A 24,155-nucleotide genomic window follows, 5' to 3' on the forward strand; every position below is an offset into this window, starting at 1 on the left:
TGTGTGTGTGTGTGTGTGTGTGTGTGTGTGTGTGTGTGTGTGTGTGTGTGTGTGTGTGTGTGTGTGTGTGTGTGTGTGTGTGTGTGTGTGTGTGTGTGTGTGTGTGTGTGTGTGTGTGTGTGTGTGTCCGAGCACAGAGCTGTTTGTACTCTGACTATGAGATTACAACAAGGCGATAACCCATTTTTCTCCAACTTCCCATGGCTGCCCAACAGGCAGGCTCTCATGCACAGGGCACGGGCTGGAGCTATCCAGGTCACATATCAGCAGTAGAAAAGGTCACCACCCCATCACATCATCTAAGGCCATCACCTAAACACAGATCCCCAGCCTCCAACTCCTGCTAAGATCCTGTCAAATGATCCAGCACCTGCAGAGAGCCTGGGAAACCTGAGAGGCCAGGTCCTGTCCAAGCAGCAACCTCCCCCACTGGGGGCTGAGCTTCTGTATCCAAGAGAAGGGAGCCCTGCCCCTCACAGGGACCCAGATGGTGGCACCTTGGAAAACAACCAGCAAGTGTAGTGCCTGAGGCCAAGCAGGATGCATGCACCAGCTTCTGGGAAAGTTTCCTTCTCTCAATACCTGTGCTGCCTCTGGGCCTCTGCAGAGCTGCCTTCTACCCATCATTCTCCCCTCCTCCTTCATCCTTTAGGCTCCACCTTGGGGCTCCTCAGGGGCTCCAGGTTGGAGTTAGTGTGGGCCAAGGGCCACTGTGGTCCATTCTAGGTCCTCAGGAAAATGAAGAAAGACCATGGCACCCCTAGTCCCAGAACACAGCCTGGCAGTGAGCATGTACTCAAAGGATGGTGCGATCAATGGATTTATCTAATGGGAATGATTGAAGTTGTCCAACATCACTCTCGCTACAATGGAAAAATGGAAAAATCCAACTGTTCACCAGTAGGGGTTTGGCTGAGCAAGTTAAAATGTAGATTCCTTCCTGGCACCAGTGGCTCATGCCTATAATGCTGGCTACTCAGGAGGCTGAGTTCTAAGGATTCAAGTTTAAAGCCAGACAAGGTAAAAAGGTCCGTAAGACTCTTATCTCCAATTAACTATTAAAAAGCTGGAAGTGGGGGCTGGGAAGGTGGTTCACTGATACAATGCTTGCCTCACATGCATGAGGCCCTGGGTTTGACTCCTCAGTACCACATAAACAGAAAAAGTTGGAAGTGGTGCTGTGGCTCAGTGGTAGAGCACTAGCCTTGAGCTGAAGAGCTGAGGGACAGCGCCCAGGCCCAGAGTTCAGGCCCCATGATGGACAAAAAAAAGCTGAAAGTAGAGCTGTGGTTCAAATGACAATGCATTAGCCTTGAGCAAGGCACTGAGTTCAAGCCCCAGTACCAACACCAAAGGAGGAGGAGGAGGAGGGTAAGGAGGGAGAGGGAGAGGGAGAGGGAGAGGGAAAGGGAGAGGGAGAGGGAGAGGAAGAAAAGGGAAATTCTGGAGAAGCTCCAAGTTGGGAGGTCAGGCCTGTGAGAACCTGACCTTTGTGGATGCGGGCAGGTAGGAGCCATGGCAATCGACCTGATCTAATGCCATGCTGTCACTTGAGTCCAGACAAATGGGAACCTGACTCCAAGGGGGGAACGTTTCTTGAGTATCCTCTGTGCCAGGTGTGCTATCCTTCATAAAGCTCAAATACTCTCTCTTGGAAGTGCTTATAACCATCCCCACTTTACTGATGGGAAAGCAGAGGGACAGAGAGCTGCGGTCACAATGAGAACAGGAAGAAAAGAATGCTGGGCACCACAGGACTGAGGTTGTTGCACAGTAGTAAAGAATTTGCCTAGTATGCATGAGGGCCTGGGTTCAATACCCAGCTCTGGCAGGAAGGAAAGGCCCTTGCTTCAGCGATACCTTCAGGCACCCAAGTTCAGTGCCAGGTACCTCGCATCTGGTGCCCATCCCCACAGAGTTTGGAACCACATTCTAGCTGGAGAGCTGATGGGCTGTTCACACCTGGCTGTCCCCACCTATATCAGGCCTCCAGTGGGCTTTAGCCTCTCAAGTAGTAGGATTACAAATGTGCACTACCATACCTGGCCCACATGTTTTTCTATGCATATAGACAAATACTTTCAAACATCCAAAACTATACCTGTCCTTTTATTAGCTACATATTATTCCACTGAACAATACCTATTGATACATTGTAGATGCTTCCCTTTACTAAGTGGCTTGCTCTGGCCTTGGCTACTGAGAGGAGGGGGAGGCAGGCAGGAAGGACATCCCCCTCAAGCCATCATTTCCTGCCTAGCCTTTAAGAAGACCCAAGGTATCGGCCATAACAGCTTCCTCAGCCAAAACAGCTTCCATACCCTCACTCTCCTGCCTATAAATACACAAAGGAAGGATTTTAAGACTGCAATCCCACCCTGGCACTGCAGTTAGGCAATCTCAATGCTAACCTCAGATGCCAACCCCCGCCCCACCCAGCCCTGCATGGTGCAGTAGCAGGACCCGTATATTATACCACCCCTCTAGATGGGCAACAAGGAACAAAGGCACCAAGGACCTGTCCCAGATCTGAGCCAACTGCCACTCACTCAGGGGGCCCGTAGGCCACCTAATCTGTGACATAGAAGGAAATGACAGGTATTGCTGGGAGGATCCCATGAGACACAAGTGGCCGCTTGAGGAAGGAAAGTCACCTCAAAGCTCTTGGTCCTCTGGTCACAGATAAGGACCAGTGTAACTATCTGTTGAATGTGTCTCAGAAACTCTGCACAGGCTGGGCCTGGGCAACCAGATTTGGCAGCCATCGGTGTACCCCTGTGCCTGACACGCAGTGAGTGAGTTCGTGGGATGCCAGGATCAGGGTTGAGGGCTCCATCCCTGCATGTCACATCATGGACTCAGGCAGAGACAGAGAAGGCCAGGAACAGAGAAGGCCAGGAACCCTGAGGGAAGCCTGCCTGTCAACCCTCCACCCATCCTCACCCTCAGGAAGAACAAAGGGCTCAAGGCAGTGAGTCACAGGAGAGGAATCCACAAGAGGAAGAAGGAAGCTTGTGCTGTGTGCCTGTGGCCATTCTTTCATGAAGGGCAGTGGGAAGTTTGAGCCCTCCTGCTCTGCCCCCTCTATGTGCAGTCCGCACCTCCCCACATCTGCCCCCACCAGGGCCTTCATCTAGAATTCCAGAAGGCAAGAGCATAGGATTTTGCAATAGTACCTATTCATTCACTGCATTAGGACACTTCACACTAATAAGCGTGCCTAATAGCTGCCTATTACTGAACATTTTATGTACCCCGCACACATAAGTAATTCATAACCCAGTGAAAGTATCATCATCTTCCAATTTTATAGTTAATGAAATCAAGGCCCAGGGAGTTACAGTTACTGGCCTAGGGGCACCTGGCCCAAGGCCAGTAGTTCAAGTTATTGCCTTCAATGCCCCCAGTCTGCCTCAGAGGATTCCCTGGGGAACCAGCCCTCAGGTGCTACAGGGATGAAAATTAGGCCTAGAGTGCTTCTGGCCACAGAGCCACGTGAATGAGCTATGTAAGGCCTCCAATGGTCTAGAACACCCACCTAAAGGCACAGGAGAACCTAGAAAGGCCTGAAGGTGACTCAGTGACCAATAAAGTCACTCACTAGCTAACTCCCTCCAGCGCCCTATGGGGGAAACTGATGTCTACAGCGGAGGCAGAAGTCACCACACAGGTCTAAGCAGGTTTGGGGTAAGGTGACCTCCCTTCCTCCCATCCAGAGGAATACAGGATGAGGGGAAGGAAGGAGGGGCTCAGCCCCTAATTGCACAGGAAGTCTGCTGGGCCCTGGGGAGATGGGGTAGAGAGGGGCAGGCCAGGCACAAGCTGCCCATCCGCCAGCCTGCAGGCAGAAGCCCTAGGGCAGCCCATCTCAGATTCCCACAGAATCTCAACAGGAAAACAGGAAAGCTGAGCCTCACAGCCTGCTACAGTCCTAGCCTGGATTGGAGGTTTGGTTTCCCAGGATCAAGAGCGTCTGGCACGAAAACATCTCCTCTACACTGAAGAGCCCCCCCACCACAACCACCACCCAGGCCAAAAAGGAATGAGAGTCTGAGATCCCAGCAGGCCTTGGTCAGGGTGAGAAAAAAGGGCCTGCTATATTCAACTATGTGACTCCCAGCATCTTCTACATTTGCCTCCATGACAAGGCCCACCCTCACTTTAGAGATGGAGAAACTGAGGCCCAGAGAAGAGATGCCCCTTGTCTAAAGTCACACAGTAAGCAATGACAGTCCTGAACTGAGCCTGGAGGGCTGTCCTAGTAGTCATCCCTAGGGGATCTGGCCCTACTCTCCACAACCCAAGGAAGGCTTGTCCCTCCCTTTTCTCTCTTTTCCTGGCAAGCCTAAACATGGGAGTGGGAATGGGAGGGGAGTGTGGCTTTGGCAGTTTTTAATGGAACATAGCACCTCACTGTCTACAAGTGGACAGGCCTGGGCTGTCTCCGCCTCAGACACAGGCCTATCTATGAGGCCCATACAGGCCTGCCTCTCTCACCAAGGGCTTGTTTATTTACTCAGTTTTCAAAATTATACCCTCTCCAGTGCTGCCCAGCCCAATCACCCCTTCCCTGGGCCTGTCCACTGTGAGGGGAGAGAGGCAGAGAGGAAATAGCTTCATGTTGCTACTAGGACCTCTGGATTCTGCAGCCCTAATGACCTGGGTTACCTCCTTTCCTTTTTCAGAACCTCAGTTTACTCACAGTAATGAAATGGAGGTGCAGGGAGGGATTGAGTAGATGGCTTCAGAAGGAACTTTTTGGCAGGAAGGAGAAAGAGTCTGGGACCTAGGTCAGAGAAAGAAAAACAGCTTCTAGGCACTGATGTCTCACTCCTATAATCCTGGCTACTCAGGAGGCTGAGATCTGAGGATCATGGTTCAAAGCCAGCCCAGGCAGGAAAGTCCATGGAACTCCTATCTCCAATTAAATATCAAAAAGCCGGAAGTGGAGCTGTGGCTCAAGTGATAGGATACTAACCTTAAGCACAAAAGCTCAGGAACTGTATTCACACCCTGAGCTCAAGCCCCAGGACCAGCACACACAAAAAAGAAAGGAGAAAGGGAGGGAAGGAAGGAAAGAAGGAAGGGAGGAAGGAAGGAAGGAAGGAAGGAAGGAAGGAAGGAAGGAAGGAAGGAAGAGAGAGAGAGAAAGAAAGAAAGAAAGAAAGAAAGAAAGAAAGAAAGAAAGAAAGAAAGAAAGAAAGAAAGGAAGGAAGAAAGAAAGAGAAAAAAAAGTCTGAGCAAATAGCCCAAGCAAACCTGCATTGAGGGAGAATGAATTCCCAAGACCAGCAGAGCTAGGACTCTCCAAAGCTCTGTTCCCTTTTCTCCTCTTCTCTTCCAGAACACTACCATCAAAAAACAAAACAACAAAAGCCAAACAGAAGTGCAACTGTCAGTTCACCCCAGCTGTGGACATCTAAACCATCCTTAAAATCCTTGGAAAGCTGGGGTGGCTTCCCCCACAGTACCAAGAACTCAGCTAGGAGGCCAGCATCTTGCTCAAGCACCCAGCCCAGCCCAGCAAATGTGCAGGGTGCCTCTCAGAATCCTCAAGCACCCTAGAGGCAGGGAATACTGTTCCCACATTATGAATGCCCAAGGCCATGTAGCTTTCCCTGGTGAAAGTCTAATGCTACCCCATCGAAGCAAAATACAAACCTCTTGAGTAGTGTCGGAATGCCAACATGCACTTTGAAAAACAAACAATTTCACCCTCTCCATAACCCAAACCACTGCACACCCGCTTGATGGAAATTTCTAGGCTGGCATGACCCATGAAATCTTAATTCATGTCACAGCTTCATCCCAAGAGCCCAGTTCAGGCAGAGCAAGAAACAGCATTCAGAGCAAACTCATCTTTCAACAGCAAAATAGCCTTGTGTGATAAATATCTGCTCTGTGTCTTCAACACAGCTCAAGGCCCATGGGCAAGAAGTCAGAGTGAAGGGCATTAGAGACTGACCTCCTGTCCACTGCACAAACAGGCAAGGAAAGAAGGCCACAGATGGAGACAAAGAGGGGGAAGGACTTAACAAAAATCACCTGACAACCACACCAGGTTGTGTACCTCAGTCTGTACCCCCATTTAGGGCTCCTGGCAGGTGGGTGGAAAAGTGTGGTGTACACTTTGCTAGTCACAATTCACTCTTCTTGGGCTGGGATGTAGCTCAGTGGCAAAGCGCTTACCTAACAAGTGCAACGTCCTGGGTTCGATCCCCAGTACCAAAAAAGAAAAGTCGAAAAAAAATACAGTTAAAAAAAGTTGATGTGCTGGGAAGGTGGCTCAGTGGTAGAGCGCTTGCCTTGCATGCCTGAGGCCCTGGGTTCGATTCCTCAGCACCACATAAGCAAAAAAAGAAAAAAGCCGGAAGTGGTGCTGTGATTCAAGTGGTAGAGTGCTAGCCTTGAGCTGAAGAGCTGAGGGACAGCGCCCAGGCCCAGAGTTCAGGCCCCATGACTGGACCCAAAAAAAAAAAAAAAAGTTGATTTTAGGGCTGGGAAGGTGGCTCAGTGGTAGAGTGCTTGCTTTGCATGCATGAGGCCCTGGGTTTGAATCCTCAGCACCACATAAACAAAAAGAAAAAAGCCAGAAGTGGTGCTGTGGCTCAAGTGGTAGAGCGCTAGCCTTGAGTTGAAGAGCTGACAGACAGCGCCCAGGCCCAGAGTTCAGGCCCCATGACCTGACCCAAAAAAAAAAAAAAAAATTTTCACTCTTCTTCTACCCCTCTTCTACCCAGGTGCCACTGGAGTGCATATGTGGACCCTGTGCACAACACCTTGGCCCATGTCTTTGTGTGTGTATGTGTGTGTGTGTGTGCACACGCACATGTGTATGTGCACACGTGCGCATACCTGTAAACTGGTCCTAGAGCTTGAACTCAGGGTATAGGTCCTGTCCCTGAGCTTTTTTGCTCAAATCTAGCACTACCACTTGAACCACAACTCTACTTCCAGCAATTCTGTAGTTAATTGGAGATAAGAGTCTCATAGACTTTCCTACCTAAATGGCTTGAAACCATAGTCCTCAAATCTCAGCCTCCTAAATAGCTAGGATTACAGACGTGAGCTGCTGGTACTTAGGATTACAGACCTGAGCCGTTAGTACCTGGCTATATTTTCTTTTAGCAGCCAAAATATTGAGAGCCCATGTTTCCTTGAAACCAAAGAGCTTGTGGGCACCAGTGGTTCACACCTGTCTGTAATCAAGCTACTCAGGAGACTGAGATCTGAGGATCACGGTTCAAAGCCAGCCCGGGTACCTGGCTTTTTTTTATCTCCCTCCAACAAAAAAACCACCAGAAAACCAGAGTGGCACTGTGGCTCAAGTGGTAGAGCGCTAGCCTTGAGCTGAAGAGCTGAGGGCCAAAGTTCAAGCCCCACACCTGACAAAAACCAAAAACAAACACAAACAAAGCCCAAAGCGCTCAGCCAGGCACCAGTGGCTTAGCCTATAATCCTACTACTCAAGAGCTAAAATCTGAGGATCGTGGTTCAAAGTCAGGCCATGCAAGAAAGTCCCTGAGACTCTTATCTCCAAAAAACTACCGAGAAAAAGCCAGAAATGGCACTGTGGCTCAAGTGGTAGAGCACTACCCTTGAGCATAAAGAGGCTCAGGGACAGTGCTCGGGCCCTGAGTTCAAGCCCCAGGGCCCAGCAAAACAAAAGCAAACAAACAAAAACAACAAAGAGCTCTAGCTACATTAATCCATCACTCCCACACACCCCAGCAGGACTGGCCACTGCAGCGCCTACTTTACAGATGAGGAGACTGAGGCCTGAGAAAGGACAAGAAACAACTGAATAACAGGACAGCTGAACCAGGATCTCAAAACCAGCCCTCAGATTCCAGCTCTCCTTCTCCTCTGCCTCTTGAAGGGAAGAAGATTCTCAGAACTGAGGGCTAAATGGGAAGGGAGCAAGGGTCTAATTATGAAAGAAGTGGACACAGAGGTCACAGGATGTCCAAAGCCCAGCCTCCATCAACCCTATAAAAGCTCTGTCAACCCTGCAGAGCCAAGAGTGCTGCATGACATCACCCTCACCAAGCTCTGGCAACTTCTTTCCCCCATATACACTAGCAGACCACCTGGACTAGGCCCCGCCTCTGGCCAGCTGGCTCCCCTTCAGCCACTCTCACGCATGGCTGACCACCTTCACTGCGTCACGCCTGCCTGGAAATGCTCTTCCAGGACAAGTTCCCTCTTCTCCAAGGCCAGGTCCTATGGCTCCCTGCATACCACCCACACTCATCAACCTTGCCTTTTCAGAATACCCCTTACCCTGAATAGGCACAGCCAGCCATACAGCATCACACAGGCAGAGACAGGACACAGATACAGAAACTATATATGTGAATGCCACTGCACAGGGCCTACCACACAGAAAGGAATCCATAACTTGTTCCCCGCCATGCTAGAAATCAACCTAGGGCCTCGTGTATGAGAGGCAATCTACCATGGGACTATAAGGACTCCTTGAGTACTGACTGAATAAATAAAAGGAAAATGGCTGCCAGAAGCTAGTACCTCATGCCTTTAATCCTAGTTATTCAGGAGACTGAGATCTGAGGATTGAAGTTTGAATAAAGCCAGACCAGGCAGGAAAGTCCATAAGACTGTTATCTCTAATTAACCATCCCAAAACCTGTAAGTGGAGTGGTAGCTCAAGTGGTAGAATACTAGTCTTGAGGAAAACAAAAGCTTAGGGACAGCACCCAAGCCCTGAGTTCAAGCCTGAGGACTGGCGCAAGAGAGAAAGGGGGATGGGGGGGAGGTGACTGTGTCCCACAGGTGTACAACTCTAGACCCCTGGGAAATGGGTCAGAGACACTGTATCAGACATGCTATCCTGAAGTCTCAGGTGAGAAAAGCCACAGAGAGTCACAGCCACTGGTCCAGAGTCACACAGTAAATGGTCAACAGGACGAGCTTGGGACTCATAAGTGCAACACTGGATGAGGCCATTTACCCTGCGTTCTGTGTAATGACAGGTGCTGAGTGGATGATCTCCCAGCTGTACCCAGCAGGTACAGGCTGAAAACCCCAGGAGTCCAGGGCCTGAGGCAGGTGCATCTCAAACCGGAGGCATTCCCTCTTTGGAAGGGTGCTGGTTGTGCCTGAGGATGCAGGACAGACCTGGCACATTTCCCTGGGTGACAAATTTGCCCGATAAAGTAACAACCATAGGACTGTCATGCGTTGTACTCTGAACAGCCACCTACCCTGCACTATACCATGTAGAAGCTGTCATACTTCATCATCATATTCTGAGATATGACTGTCATCATCATTTACAGAGAACCGAGCTCAGATAAGACCCCCCTGCACAAAACACCTGTCAGTCTAGAGGCAGAGCCATGACTTGGGCCCAAGCTACCTGGCTGCACAGCCTTGCCCCAGAACCTCTCAGCTCCCTGCTTCAAACTTACCATCTAATGTGGCACCCTCTAACTCTGTGGGCCAGAGGTAGCAGATCTCCCAAATGGAAGCCGTCCCAAGTGCAGGACAAGCACCCTCACAGGCGAGCACTTCCTGTTCTTCCAGTTTCCCCATCTCTGAGATCAGAGATGCAGCCTCCCGTGACTCAGTCCCTGAGACTCCTCCAGTTGAGGAGGTGACTTTGTTCCCAGCCCCCCAAGGGCTCTAACCCAGGCCTTGGCTCTCCCCTTTCCCCTTTCCTAAAACTGCCCAGCCTAGCTTCAGAAAAACCCTTCTTCCTGAGCAGGGAGGTGGCGAGAGGGGGGTGGTGAGGAGGAAAAGGCAGCTCAGGAATTTCTGCAACCGCAGGATGATGCCTCTTGGAGGAGACCAGGGTGAAGTGAGTCACGAGTTCTGCCTGCGGAGGAGGAGGGGGGCGAATGGGAGGAGAATGAGACTGGTCAAAAGAGGCTGTGAGCCTCAGACTGAGTAATGATGGGTAAATATATTTGTGCAACCTACTGGAGCCTCTGACACTTGGTGCTCTGTTCCCAGTAGGCTCCTCCTCCTACTCTCCCATCCCAGGCCCCTGAATGCTCCTCTTTGGACACCAGGAGCTACACAGTCACTGGGAGAGTTAGACTGATTGACTGATTGATTGATTTCTGTCAGTTGTGGGGCCTGAACTCTGGGCCTGGGCACTGTCCCTCAGCTCTTCAGCTCAAGGCGAGCGCTCTACCACTTGAGCCATAGTGCCACTTCTGGCTTTTTTCTGCTTATGTGGTGCTGAGGACTCGAACCCAGGGCCTCAGGCATGCAAGGCAAGCGCTCTACCACTGAGCCACCTTCCCAGTCCAGGGACTGGTTTTACTAGTTAAGAGTCTTACAGTTCCTGAGCTGGGAAGGTGGCTCAGTGGTAGAGCGCTTGCCTTGCATGCCTGAGGCCCTGGGTTTGATTGCTCAGCACCACATAAGCAGAAAAAAAAAAAAAGCCGGAAGTGGCACTGTGGCTCAAGTGGTAGAGTGCTAGCCTTGAGCTGAAGAGCTGAGGGACAGCGCCCTGGCCCAATGTTCAGGCCCCACGACTGGACCTCCCTCCCCCCCCCAAAAAAAAGAATAGGTCATCTTGACCAAGCATGGTGGCTCACACCTGTAATCCCAGCTACACTGAAGGCAGAAGGGGATGCGGGGATTTCAATTTAACGTCAACATGGCAAAAAGTTAACAAGGCTCTATCGCAAATAAGGTGTGCCAGTGTACATCTGTAATCCCAGCTACAAGGGAGGTGGAGGTAGGAGGTTAGAGGTAAAAGGTCAGCCTTGGGGGAAAAAAAGTGAGACACCCCCCCCCTCCCATCATAAAAAGCAGAAACAACTGGGTATATGGCTGAGCAATAGTGTGCCCGTGGAGCAAGTGTAAGGATCTGAGTTCAAACTCCAGTGCCAAAGGAAAAAAAGAAAAGGAAAAACTAATTTTAGCATTCAGAAGCTGGCAACTCCCCTCTGGGCTCCATCACACACAGCCCTCACACAGGAAATGGACTGGCTTCAGTCACTGCAGGCTGGAGAAACACAAAGCCGAGGCCAGGGACCAGCTGAAGGCAGTTGCTTCACACCCAGATCGATACTATGCCACGCCCACAGTTGTGGAAGCAGGTGGAAGCAGGGTAGGGGGAAAGTAGGGCTCCAAGATGAGTGTCTTCAGCAGGGACGCCAACCCGAATCGAAAACAAACATGGTGACTCAGTGTGCCCCCAAAACCAACCTGGAAGAAGCACCCCAATGTCCAGTATTCAGGAAACGACTAAAGAAAACACTTGTCTCTCCTCAAGATGGAAGAAGATGTAGCCTTTGGGAATGTTTTTGGGGCGGTTTTACCTGACCTGGGAGAAATGTTTATTACAAATCACTTAGTAAAAGACGCCAGACACAAACTTGAGTCATATTCCCAGAGCCTCTGACAATTAACCCAGGAGGAGCTTCTTCAAAAGCAAGAGTGAAGAGGCAAGGTGGTAGGTGAGGGATTCCTCTTCTTGTCTTTCTGCTTCATTCCTAAAGCATGGGGGGCGTAGGGGAAGGGGGGCAGGCTGAGGCCCAGTTTAGAATTAGAAAGGTCTCTTTTGGCAGTATGTGTGGGAAGGCCTGGAGGGTAAGGCAGGAGGTCCCACAGTCTCAGAAGGCCAGAGCTCAGGCCATGGCAGTGGGAGAGGAAGGGAAGAGGGGACTGGGGGATGGGGGTCAGAGCCAAAGCCAACAAAAGCACTTATGTAAGGCCCAACACAAGAGAAAGCACAATCCCCAGACACTTCACCCGCAGGGGCTGACCCAGACCTCAGCTAAGGTCAGTAGCCTGGGCACTGCTTGGGAAGGGGAGGGGGGAGGGCAGCCTCCCTCTCTCTGCAAAGCCCAGGACAACCATCAGTAAACCTCACAGTGGAATGAGGGAGTAGCAGAAAATAGAGTGCCCCAACCTTCATTCCATCCACCTGCAACTACATTCAGAATGCCGCACGTGAGGGTTTTTTTGTGGTTTTGTTTTTGTATTTTTCCTTAAATCAGTTCACAAATCCTAACACTCCCGAGGCTGAGGCAAGATCTTGTTCAAGACCAGCCTGAAGTACATAGTGAGACCCTATGTTAAAAAGTCAAAAAGAGGGCTGGGAAGGTGGCTCAGTGGTAGAGCGCTTGCCTTGCATGCCTGAGGCCCTGGGTTCGCTTCCTCAGCACCACATAAGCAAAAAGAACAAAGCCGGAAGTGGCGCTGTGGCTCAAGTGGTAGAGCGCTAGCCTTGAGCTGAAGAGCTGAGGGACAGCGCCTAGGCCCAGAGTTCAGGCCCCACGACCAGACCCCCCCCCAAAAAAAAAAAAGTCAAGAAGAGGGCTGGGAAGGTGGCTCAGTAGTAGAGTGCTTGCCTTCCATGCATGAGGCCCTGGGTTCAATTCCTCAGCACTACATGAGCAGAAAAAGCCAGAAGTGGTGCTGTGGCTCAAGTAGTAGAGCACTTGCCTTGAGCTGAAGAGCTGCGGGACAGCGCCCAGGCCCAGAGTTCAGGCCCCAAAACCAACAACAAAAAAAAAAAATAGTCAAAAAGAAAAGAAAAACAGTTAGTTCCACTTTGAGGCCTCTCTGACACTGACCCCTTGAGCAAGATACCAAAAAAAGAGGCTCAGGTGACATCACAAACTAGCAAAACTCTACAAACACCCCCAAATGCCCATCCCTAGGGGCCAGAGTAAATAAATTGCTCCGGTCACAGCAGGCAAGCAGCAATGAAAGGAGCAAGCTCAAGCTATTGTGTTTTGCCCAGGAAAAGCCTACAATTTACCCAAGGAAAAACATCAAGCCCCGAAACATAAAATAGGATGTGTATGTGTAAACAAAGCTCTGTGAGTGTGAGTGTGTATACTGAGACAGGTATACTTGGAAAAGAGTGACAAGCCAAACAAATGGTTTCTTTCAGAAAGCCAGAGAGGGGAAGCCTTTTTCATCAGCCCTCTTAAATTGTCTGTGCATGCCTTACTTCAGCTGTTAGACAAAGGTTGCCCAGAGTTGGAAAGACTGGGGAGAAACAAAAATGTCTAGTGCAGACTACAGAGTTTATTCCAGGGGGTAAAAATATCCCCAGATTGAGTGTGGTGATGGTTGCACAACCACTAAAAGCCACCAGGCAGGGAGCTCACACCTGTAATCCCAGCTACTCAGAAGACTGAGATCTGAGGGTCTATGAGACTCTTATCACCAAGTAACCACCCAAAAAAGCTAGAAGTAGAACTGTAGCTCAATTGGTAGAGTGCCAGCCTTGCTCAAAAGAGCTCAGGGACAGAGCCCACACCCCTGAGTTCAAGCCCCAGGGCAGCACAAAAAAAAAAAAAAAAAGCTGGATGCCAGTGGCTCACACTTGTAATTCTAGTTACTCAGTGGAGGCCAAGATCTCAGGATTATGGTTGAAAGCCAGCCCATATGGGAAAATCATGAGACTCCTATCTCAAATTATGGCTCAAGTAGTAGAGCATCAGCCTTGAGGGGAAAAAAGCCAAATAAGAATGAGAGATCTGAGTTCAAGCTCCAGTTGAAGGACTTGCCTCTCCCCTCTTGGCCCAATTGTTTTACGTATACAAAGACTGGATATGTAGGATTGGCTCCCACTCTATTTTCCCAGGTACATACAGACATCAGGCAAGCCACCAGATATGTGCAGACTGCTTGACACCAGCAGAGCAATCCACCTAAGCCTGGCTGTAAACTTTCTGTTCTGGGCCCATCTGAAAGCCCCCACCTCCCTAGACCTAATGGCTTTTTCATTAACCTCTGCCTCCTTGCTCAGACCCCATAAAAACCCAACTCCAACCACACCTCTTTGCACAACCTCCATATCCATGGGAAGTGACCCACATTGCTCTTCAATAAACAGTCTTAGCCTGCTGAGAATCAAGTCCAGTCTATTTTTCCTTTCTCCTCCAATTTCCTAACACCAGTACTGGTGCATGTGCGTGCACGCATGTGCGTGCACGCGTGCATGCACACACATGCACCTAGCCATGGGAAAGGTGAGCCCCACAGGAGGGCGGAGCACAGAGAAGCACAGGTGTTGGGAAGGCAGCCAGGTCCCTCATGCAGCACACCTTACAGCAGTATGTGGGGGCGAATGGTATGTGGGAGGTGGGGGGCAAGTGTAATAACTGAGGTAGTCCTACAGATCAGGGGACTTCCCCACCCTGCCAATGCAGCTTTCTTGCCATCAGCAGAGCACTCCCCCCCACCCCTCTAGCATCTGGTTTGTGGTTCACATCATTTGTATAGAATCCCTCAAAGGGCTCAGAACCCAAATAAAGGCCCAGACACACTCTTTCCTCCTAGTCCAGTCCCCAGGATCACAAGGAAGGAAGGGACAGGCTGGCCCAACCCAGCCACCTGTCCAAGTCCTAGTTCCTTCCATTCTCCCCCCATCACTGTACTCTGGATTGGATCCAGATAGCCCACATCATTTCACATGGTTGCCAAGGCAGAAGAAGGAACGAGGTAATCAAGACTTCTGAAAACCCAGCGGGATTCCCAAATCCAGGGAACCAGCCAACTTGACTCTTGGGACTGGACAAACCTTGGAGAAATCACCAAGGTCATTGCCCCTCCAAACACTAGTCACTAGGCAGCTGCAGAGAACACAATTAAAGAAACTCAAGGACAATCTCCTAACAATAGTAATTGTTTGCCAAGCATTGGACTGAGCACCTAAGCCACATTACGTCAGTAGCTACCAGTTTACAGTTAAAATTCCCATTTTACAAATAAGAACAAGGTACCCTGAGTAATGGTTTATGTCTGTAATCCCAGCTTCCTAGAGTAAAATGCTTGAGAATCTGAGTTCAAGGCTAGCCCTGGATTAAGTTAGACCTTCCTTCAAAAACAAAAAAATACAGTTGGGTGCCTGTGTCACAGCTGTAATCCCAGCTGCTATTACTGCTACTACTACTACTATACTACTACTATTACACACACACACACACACACACACACACACACACACAAAACAAAGGGACTAGGATGGGGCACAGCTCTAGAACTACAGCTAAAACACTTTACCTAGAATGTGTGAGACTCTGGGTTATTCTCTGCTACTCTCCCCTCCCCAAATCAAAAAAATAAAAAGAATAAAGTTAAGAAAACAATTCCCTGTGCTAAAGGAAAAAGAAAGCCAGGCGCCAGTGGCTCCCGCCTATGATCCTAGCTACACACAAGAGGCTGAAATCTGGGGATCACAGTTCAAAGCTAGCTCAGGAAAATCTGTGAGCCTCTTATCTCCTATTAACTACCGAAAAGCCTAAAGTGGAGCTATGGCTCAAATGACAGTGACAGCCTGTGCAAAAAAGCTCAGGGTCATCAGGGGCAGCATCTAGGCCCTAAGTCCCAGGACCAGCACCCTCCCCCCCGCCAAAAAAAAAAGGGAGGAAGGGGAAGGAGATGGAAGGGAAAGAAGGAGGGAGGTAGGGAAAAAAGGAAGGAAGGAAGGAAGGAAGGGAAGGAAGGGAAAGATAAAAAGAAACTGTTAGAGATGGTGGCTTATAGTCACAGCAACTTACACCCTGTGGGGGCCATGGGCATGTGAGGTCTGTAGATTAGTGGAGATAGTGGGATATTAGGCAAAGTGTTAGCTACTCAGAGATGGAAGAGATATCAGCTGCTAGGATATAAGACCCCTCTCCCTCCTCCTTGGGCTCACAGGGAAACTGAGACCCAGAAGAGTTAAGTGGCTGTCACACAGGCCTTGGGATCCTAGTCCTAGGCTTCCTCTTTCCCTCATGAAGCATCTGCTACCAGCTGCACCGGCCGCTGGTGTGGAACAAGCCCCTGCTTGCTGGAGGCTTTGAAATCTCAGGATGAAAGGGGCCAGGACAGCAAAACAACACGCTGGCTAGAAGCACACCTGACCTTTGCCAGGACTTGCAGGCTGGCATTCACCTGCTCACCTGCTTAGGAAGGGCTACACTAAACTGCCGGCCAAGCAGCAGCACCCTACCAGACCTGCGAGCTCAGGGCCCTGTGGGGAAAGGGGTGTTTCCCAAAGCTGTACTTCTACAGAGCCACCAAAGGTAGGGAAGGCTCTGGAATTTTAATGTCTGCCATGGAAGTGCCAGGGGTTTATGGGTGGCTGGAGAGGCAAAGGCATACCCCGAGTCCCCTCCAACAGAGTCCTAAAGCAGCTTACTTCCTTGGGAAAAGAGCAGGAGAGGGCTTCAGGCTCCCTTCCTTACAGCCTCCCACCCTAGTGCTTAAGGGCCCCCTCAGGTGAGCCTCCCTGGAATCTGAGGCATCTGAAGAGGGTTATTAATAGCAGCAAAGTGTTGGGAAGAGAGGCTAGCAGGCTAGGCAGACTAGGTGTGGGTTCAACCCTCTTCTTGCCAGCCTGGTATCCACACAACAAACCCAACGGAGAACACTTCAACTTCAAGGGCTCAGTCTCCACCCCTGTAAGTGGCCAGGGAGGTAGGGGTGGCAGTTTTCAGACCAAGAGTTAAGAAGGTGGGAGAGGCAGGGCTGGGTATGGGAAGAGGAAAAAACCCACCGAAGGACTGGCCCACTCCACCCAGGACTGTGAGGGGCCCCCAACAGGAGGCTATGAATGGAGGGACTGTTACAGAGCCCCAGGAGGTTGCCACCAACAGGGAGGGGACAGGAAGGCACCGCCCAGCCCTTCCTCCCAGAGTCCAGGCTTAGTCCTACAAGAAGGCCTTCCAGTCTTAATGCAGCTGGTCAGAGACTACATAGGGTCTGATTCGTTTCTGTATCACTCCAACCCCTGAATCTAGCCTCAGACCTAGCACAAGGGTGAGTTCAGGCCACCAACTGAAAACCACAGCCCTAGGCAGGACCTCCCTGGTACCTGCTTGTGCCCACCCATGGTGGGACCCTGGAGGACAGAGTTTAGGGGACACCTGGTCTGTACTCTCAAGGGGTTCTTGTTATCAAAGGAACATGGGAACAGTGATAAAACCTTTACAGGGCAAGAATAAGCATAAGGGAGTCACAAAATCTGGGCTTGGAAGGAAGCAAGGTAAATAAAGCCAATAGAAACGATCTCCTCTTTATATCTGTCTTGCAACCCACCAGACCAGCTCCCACTCTATCACACCCATCCATAAGAGGGTATCACTCTATCACACCCATCCATAAGAGGGTATCACTGACTCCATTTCAATGAGGAGAAAATCAAGGACTTTAAAAGACTTGTCCAAGAACACACAGCTGAGCAGCTGCTAGGATTCAGCCCAGAGCCCTGCCCTGCCCTGCCCTGCCCTGCCTTGCCTGTCCTACCAGTGCAGATCAGCTAGAACAACATTCTCCTATCCTCCTGAAGGACCCCAGGACCCTGCTCAGCCCTAGACTTCCCCAGGAGTCTAGGGGCAAGCTCCCTAGTAGTGACAGATGGAGAGGAGGGCTGACGAAAGGAAGGTACTTGGGAAACTGGGGACTAGCAGAGAGTGGGGGGGCTCTGGCCTTGACCAGCCCCCTGGCTTCTGCGGCTAGCAAGAGAGCCTTGCTGAGTCTGAGCCAGAGGAATGACACCCCGCCCACTCCAGTGAACCCCAAGAATCCCCAGCCTCACTACCCAGGGCCAGTTCCCAGCCCTTCAGTTTCGGCCACGTGGACGGGGGAGGGGGCTGGGGCCAGGGCGGGGACGGACAGCAAGGGGGGGAGGTCAGGGAGCGCTGGCTGTGTGGGTCAGATTGCAGGGAGGGTGGAGGGCGCCTTGGAACGCGGCTGGGCAGGATGGGGGGGGGGGTGCGGGCTGTGACCCCTCCGACACTGGACTTGGGTAAAAGGTCCGGGAATCGATCCGAGAGGGTTCCGGTAGGAAAGAAGGGGGTCCCGAGTCTTCTCAGGGAGGGAAAGGGGCAGCTCAGAAGGGGGCAGGAAGGGGGCGCCCGGACTCAAGACCACGGTCCTCAGCAGCTCCCGCCCGCCTGGCTGAGGGGACGCCGAGGACCCCGGGCCCACGGGGGCGTGGCCGGGGCTCTCGGCGGAGCCCCCGGCGGGCGCTGCGCGACGCCGTCCTCACCTGCGATGTGCTGGCGCCGAGCGTCGTCCAGGTGAGTGGACAGCACGTCCCCCATGACGAGGAGGAGCCGCGGCCCGATCCGCCCGCCGCTACCCGCGCTGCTCAGACCGACGCTGCTGGCGCCATGGAGCCCGGCCCGCCCGGCTCCTGCTGCTCCGCCGCCCCTGGCCGCGGCCTCCTCTCCTGCTCAGCTCCGGCCCCAGCCGTGTACCTCGCGCCGGCCGCCCCAGCCTCCTGCGCCCGCCAGCCCAGGCCCAGCAGCCGCACCCCGCCCCGCCCCCGGCTCAGGCCCCGCCCTCTTCGGGCTTGGGCCACGCCCCTTCCTCGCGGCCGCAGGGCGGGGCTCGCGGGCCGGGGACGTCGGGACCTGCGGGAGACCCAGACAAAGAGACCGTCTAGGGGAAAAAGGGAGACCCAGAGAGACGCGCCCTGGACCCGAACCAAAGTGAAGAACGGTCCGGTGGGGGACATCTGAAAGATCGGGGGCTCTAGGGCTGGATGTTTCCCCTCCCTCCTCGTGCTGAAGATGTAGAGGCCTGGAAAGATAGCCTCCGCCAAATGCCAGCATTGGGCTTCAGTGCCGCGCCCCTGCCTCCCCCGGCCCCTGCCCCTGCCCCTACCCCCCCCCCCCAGCCCCCAGGGCCGCCGCCACCCGCACTCAGGAAGTTTCTGGGCTTTGATCCGACCTGCCCAGAAGGTGTGCCGGCAGTTCTTGCACAATAGCTAAAGGCGTAGGGGGAGGAGTGTCTGCAAATAGGAGAGGGAGATTGGGGGGGGTGGTGTTGGTCCCAAAGATACCACCGGGCTCCCAATGCCAGTCGGGCAGCCCTCAGGCCCAGCACTGAACATCTCACCCAGGAAGCGGCTTGTGGGACAGAGCAAGTTAGGGATGGAAAACGTAATAGCCCTGTACAGTTTGGAAAAGACGATGGCAATGAAAAGCCAAGGCACCTAGATGGACTTTGAGTGCTCAGCCAGTGGGGCTGGGCATGGGTAGGTCACTGACTTTCACTTTCAGGATCTCCCAAGCTGGTAGAGGAGACAAATTAACAAACGGAGACCTTTCCCCACAAATTCCAGATTGGAGCGCAGAGACCTTTCCAGGCTGCTAATGCGCAGATCTGTCTTGAGTTTTCACAGGAACGATGCAGTTGCAGCTTGCCTATCCCGGGTGCCTGGCCATTTCCCACGTTGTACATTCCACCCAGTTGTGGGTGGCTCTTGCTGTAACTGAGATCTAAGGCAGCAAATGAGGACCAGACAGTTACCAATACAGACGGCCTGCCGCTTGTCTCCACCCTTGGAGGTAGATTTGGAAAGCTGAGTTGATATAGGCCCTTAGTCATGCGTTCAGTCACTCACCTGTCATCCAGCAACTAGACACCATTTACCATTCATTAAGATGCTGTGGGGGAGGGGGGGGTGAAGGGACCTAATCTGCCCTACCCTCTGTGCACTGCCCCTGGACAAGGGGGCACGACTCTTTGAGCCTCAGTTTCCTCATTTGTCAAATGAGAATAATAATGCTTCACTGGGAGGATTCAGATTGATAGCAAAGGGCCTACCACAGTACCTGACATATGGCCTGTCATCTCTCCATTAACAGGATCATCCTTCTATTATTTATCACAGTCCCTGCCCTCTAGCACCTAGAGAAGCAGAACATTCTGTTTTGAGGTAGTACTGGAACTAAAGGCTGAAAAACAAGAACTGTGACAGCGGAGGGTACAGCATTCTAGGGAGTGGGGTCCGCACCCCTGGCCTCTGAAGAACTGAGTATATTCAGCCAGAAGACTCACCAGGTAGAGTTGAAGTTAAACCTGCAGGGATTACGAGTTTCCTTGTAACAGAGGTGGCCCAGAGAGGGAAAGTAGTAGCTTGTCAAAGACTCACAGCAAGGCCAAGGCAAACTGATCTATAGGTCAAGATTCCTGACAGCCATGTCATGGTCTCCTAGCAACAAGAAGCAAATGATGCTGGTAACCTGCTTTTGTTTTTCTACATCCCAAATACAGAAATTAGAAAGGCCTGCTCTACCCAAGGAGCGATTAGAGCTCTCATCTGGACCCTGCACACTGGTGTCTCCTCAGCTAGGCTAGACTTGAGCTAGGTGGAGGACAGGTAAGGGCCACAGGAACCTTTCCCTAGCTATTATGGTATACCCAGTTCCCTGAGTCTGAAACACCCACAAACTTCCCAGCATGCCAGGGATTCCTTCTTAACTTAGGACATCTATCAAGTGTCATTCAATTCTAGTGTGCATCTGTGGCCTCAAAAGCAGAAAGGAACTGAAAACTGTAGGGTGCTGTTCACACATGTGAATAGCTAGCCCAAACTTACAACCAAATAATGCACACAAAATATTTTCTGGGAGCTGAGCGCTGATGGGTCATGTCCATAATCCTACCTGCTGAGGAGGCTGAGATCTGAAGATCTAGGTTTGAAGCCAGCCTGGGCAAAAAAGTACCGGTGAGGTGCTTACCTCCAATTAACCACACAAAAACCAGAAGTGGAGCTGCTGCTCAAAAATTGCTCAGGAACAGCACCCAGGCCCTGAGCTCAAGCCCCACCCACAACTGACCCCCCCCCCCCCCCGCAAAAAAAAAAATCTCACCTACAAAAGAAATCTAGAGGTAATTCTTGTGCTGGGGTTTGAACTCAGGGACTGTTTTCCCTTAGGTTTTTTTTTTGGGGGGGGGATTGTTTTGTTTTGTTTTGTATTTTGGGAGTTATTTTGCTCAAGGCTGGCTCTCTGTCACTTGAGACAAAGCAAGCTCCATTTCTGGCTTTTTGGTGGTTAACTTTTTAGTGGTTATAGTGATAAGGATTTCATGGACATTCCTGCCCAGCTGGTTTCAAACCATGATCCTTAGATCTTATCCTCTGAATAACTAGGATTGCAGGTATGAGCCACTGGAAATGACCTGTTGCTGTGGATGGTAGGAGCACACATGTTTTCAAACTTACTGAACAGTACACTTAAAAATCAATGCATTTTATTGATTATGCTTTTTTTGTTTTGTAGTACAGGAGATTGAACTGCTAGGCAAGCACTCTGCCACTGAGCTACATCTCCAGCCCTTGTTATTTTTCAGATAGAGTCTTTCTATGTAGCCCAGGCTTGGCTGGAACTCTCTATGTAGCCCAATTTAGCCTCAAACTTGTGATCCTTTGTTCCACTACCTTCCATGTTCTGGGATTACAGGTGTTCCACCATACCCAGTTATATATCAATTATACTTCAATATAAAGTTGGTTTTTTGTTTATATGTGTGTTGGTTCTGGGGCTTGAATTCAGGGCTTAGGCTCTCTTCCTTAGCTTTTCCCCTCAAGGATGGCACACTCTACCACTTGAGCTATAACTCTACTTTCAGTTTTTTGGTGGTTAATTAAGAGAAAAGAGTCCCAGGATTTTCCTGACCCATTAGCTTCAAATCTCCATCCTCAGATCTAAACCTCCTGAATAGCTAGGATTAAAGATAAGAGCCATCAGTGCTTGGTTTAATAAAGTTTTTTACTGACAAAAAAAAGAAGCTGTGCATCAATAGCTGATGCCTGTAAGACTATCTACTCAAGGAGCTAAGATTTAAGGATCATGGTTCAAAGCCAGCCCAGGCAGGAAAGTCTGTGGGACTATTATCTCCAATTAACCACCAGAAAACTGGAAATGGTACTGTGGCTCAAGTGGCAGAGCGCTTGCCTTGAGCTGAAGAGCTGAGGGACAGTGCCTAGACCCAGAGTTCAGGCCCCATGATGGACAAAAAAAAAAAAAAAGAGAGAAAATGAAAAAGAAGAATAGGGCAGGATATAACTCCATTTCCTTCCTTCCTTTCCTTCTTTCTCTCTTCCTTTCTTCTTTTCTTTTGTCAGAGACCAGGACTTGAACGTGATATCTGACCCTTGCTCTCTCTCATTGCCTGGTACTCTACCACTTGATCCACACCTTCAACCCATAACTCAATTTGAGAATGCCTAGCCTATGTAAAGTGTTGGGTTCAAACTTTAGCACCACAAGAACACAAAAAATTCTATGTAAAAAAGTGTGTGTGGGGCTGGAAAGGTGACTCAGTGGTAGAGTACTTGCCTTGCATGCCTGAGGCCCTGAGTTCGATTCCTCAGCACCACATAAGCAAAAAGAAAAAAGCCGGAAGTGGCACTGTGGCTCAAGTGGTAGAGTGCTAGCCTTGAGCTGAAGAGCTTAGGGACAGCGCCCAGGCCCAAAATTCAGGCCTCAGGACCGGACCCAAAAAAAAAGTGTGTGTATGTGTGTGTGTGTGTGTGTGTGTGTGTGTGTGTGTGCGTGCGTCTTAAGTGGTAGAATGCTAGCCATATATAGAAGGGGGCAGAAGGGGAGGGAGGGGGAAGGGAGAGAGAGAGAGAGAAATCAATATCATGGACTTTTCTGCCTAGCCTGACTTCGAAACTCCATCTTCACCTCTAATCTCAGCCTCTTGAATAGCTAGGATTACAGGCCTGCGTCATTGGTGTTCCACTCTATTTGTGTTTTTTAAATTCTTTTCTTCTTGCTTTCCTATTGAAATATATATCTTTTATATTTTTTCTGTGGTATAACTTTCTCAATGCTGCAAGACTGTGGTGGGGGTTGGCTTGTCTCTGCTCTTTTCCTAAGATTTCAATGCTGTATACCCAGCAGGCTCTCAACCCCTTTCTTTGGTGGACAGTGCAAGTTTAGATGACACAGATCTGAGCAGGGAGGGGATGGTTCTCTGCTGCCCACCTACTGAGCCTGTCTCTCCAGAACAGAGAGTGTCACCTACCACCCTGACTCAGACCTTTGTCAGGAAGTGGCTTCTGCCAAGCTGCCTCCCTGGAGGGCTGCCCCGCCCCGCCCCACCCCACCCCACAGTACTTTTTGGAAACAGGAACCCAAAGGTGAAGAACACTTTATTTTGAAAGGGAGGGCCCAAGAGGCTGAAGCCAGAGCCTGGACTGAGGCCCAGAGAAGAAAGGGGAATTACCCAGAGCTTTCAGCTGATCAGTCCCATACCTTTCCAGGTCCTGTCGGAAGGAGGGCCCCTTTCTTGCCCCATTGGTCTCTTTTGCTCCCAGTTGGCTTTGAGCCCCACCTCTACTCTCCCCACAAACCTGTCAAACTTGAAATAGACCTGGAGGTAGGGAAAAAAAAAAAAACACAACACCTCCAGTAAACAACAGGGAATGTGAATGAATCAGGATTTTGTTTTTAAGGAATATCATGTGTCCACCTCTGTTTACTTGGTTGACATGGCCTGTTGTACAGAAGGGACCCTGGCACCCAGCCCAGACCTCCTCTCTTTATTAATTGTTGGGTGGTGGAAGGAACCACAGCTCTCAGCCTGTTTCATTTGTCACCTGGCCTCTGGCTGCTAAATTCCCTTCTTGTTCCTTCAGTGGCCAAGCTGTCACCTCTCTCTAGCTTCGCCACCACCCCAAGGCTAGGGCCCTAGACTACCATCAAGAACTACCCAGTCCTTAGCTGATCCTGCTCACTTCCAGGCTACCACTAACTCCTCACCAGACAAATCGATTGTTCTAAAACACAAATATGACCCGCCATTCCCCTACCTCCCACCTTCTATGGCTCCCACCATCCATTGTGATGATAAAGTCAGACTTCTAAATATGGTTTTAGGGGTCCCACCAGCCTCAACTTTGTCCCTCTTCTGCTGATATCCTGAACATCTACATCCTCAGGTAGCCATGCCCCCTCCTTCCTACCACAGAGCTGAAAATTACCACTTTTCTTGCATCTTTCCTTCACACCTCAGCTAAAATCATCCTCCATCAGGGAGGCTATCTCCCAATGCCCACCATTACTGCTCCTCCAGAACACTTCATCTGATTCAACACACTCAAGCCGGGCACTAGAGGTACATGCCTATAATCCTAGCAACTCAGGAGGCTGAGATCTAAAGATTGAGGTTTGAAGACAGTCCAGACAACAAAGTCTGTGAGACTTTCATCTCCAATTAACCAGCAAAAAGCTGGTGAAAATAGGGCTGTGGCTCAAGTGGGAGAGCACTAGCCTTGAGTAATAAAGCTAAGGAACAGTGCCCAGGCCCTGAGTTCAAGTCTCTGTACTGGCTCAAAAAAAAAAAAAAGCAAGGGTTGGAGGTGTGACTCAGTAAAGCACTAGCAGGTGCCAAGTTTGAGCTCTGATCTAGGAACTGAAAAAAAAATC

General features: G+C 50.7%; 1 protein-coding gene across 1 annotated transcript in view; it reads right to left on the reverse strand.

The window, feature by feature from the left end:
• Niban2 (niban apoptosis regulator 2) overlaps positions 1–18,205 on the reverse strand; it is a 55,955-nt gene extending 37,750 nt beyond the window's left edge. The window contains exon 1 of the mRNA XM_042681149.1: positions 17,975–18,205. Within this exon, the coding sequence (XP_042537083.1) occupies positions 17,975–18,029 (55 nt within the window). The 5' untranslated portion in view covers positions 18,030–18,205. The remainder of the gene's footprint in view (positions 1–17,974) is intronic.
• Positions 18,206–24,155: the final 5,950 nt, after the last annotated feature.

The sequence above is a fragment of the Dipodomys spectabilis genome, unplaced genomic scaffold, assembly GCF_019054845.1.
Source record: "Dipodomys spectabilis isolate Male_0828 unplaced genomic scaffold, ASM1905484v1 ptg000067l, whole genome shotgun sequence".
Lineage (NCBI taxonomy): Eukaryota > Metazoa > Chordata > Mammalia > Rodentia > Heteromyidae > Dipodomys > Dipodomys spectabilis.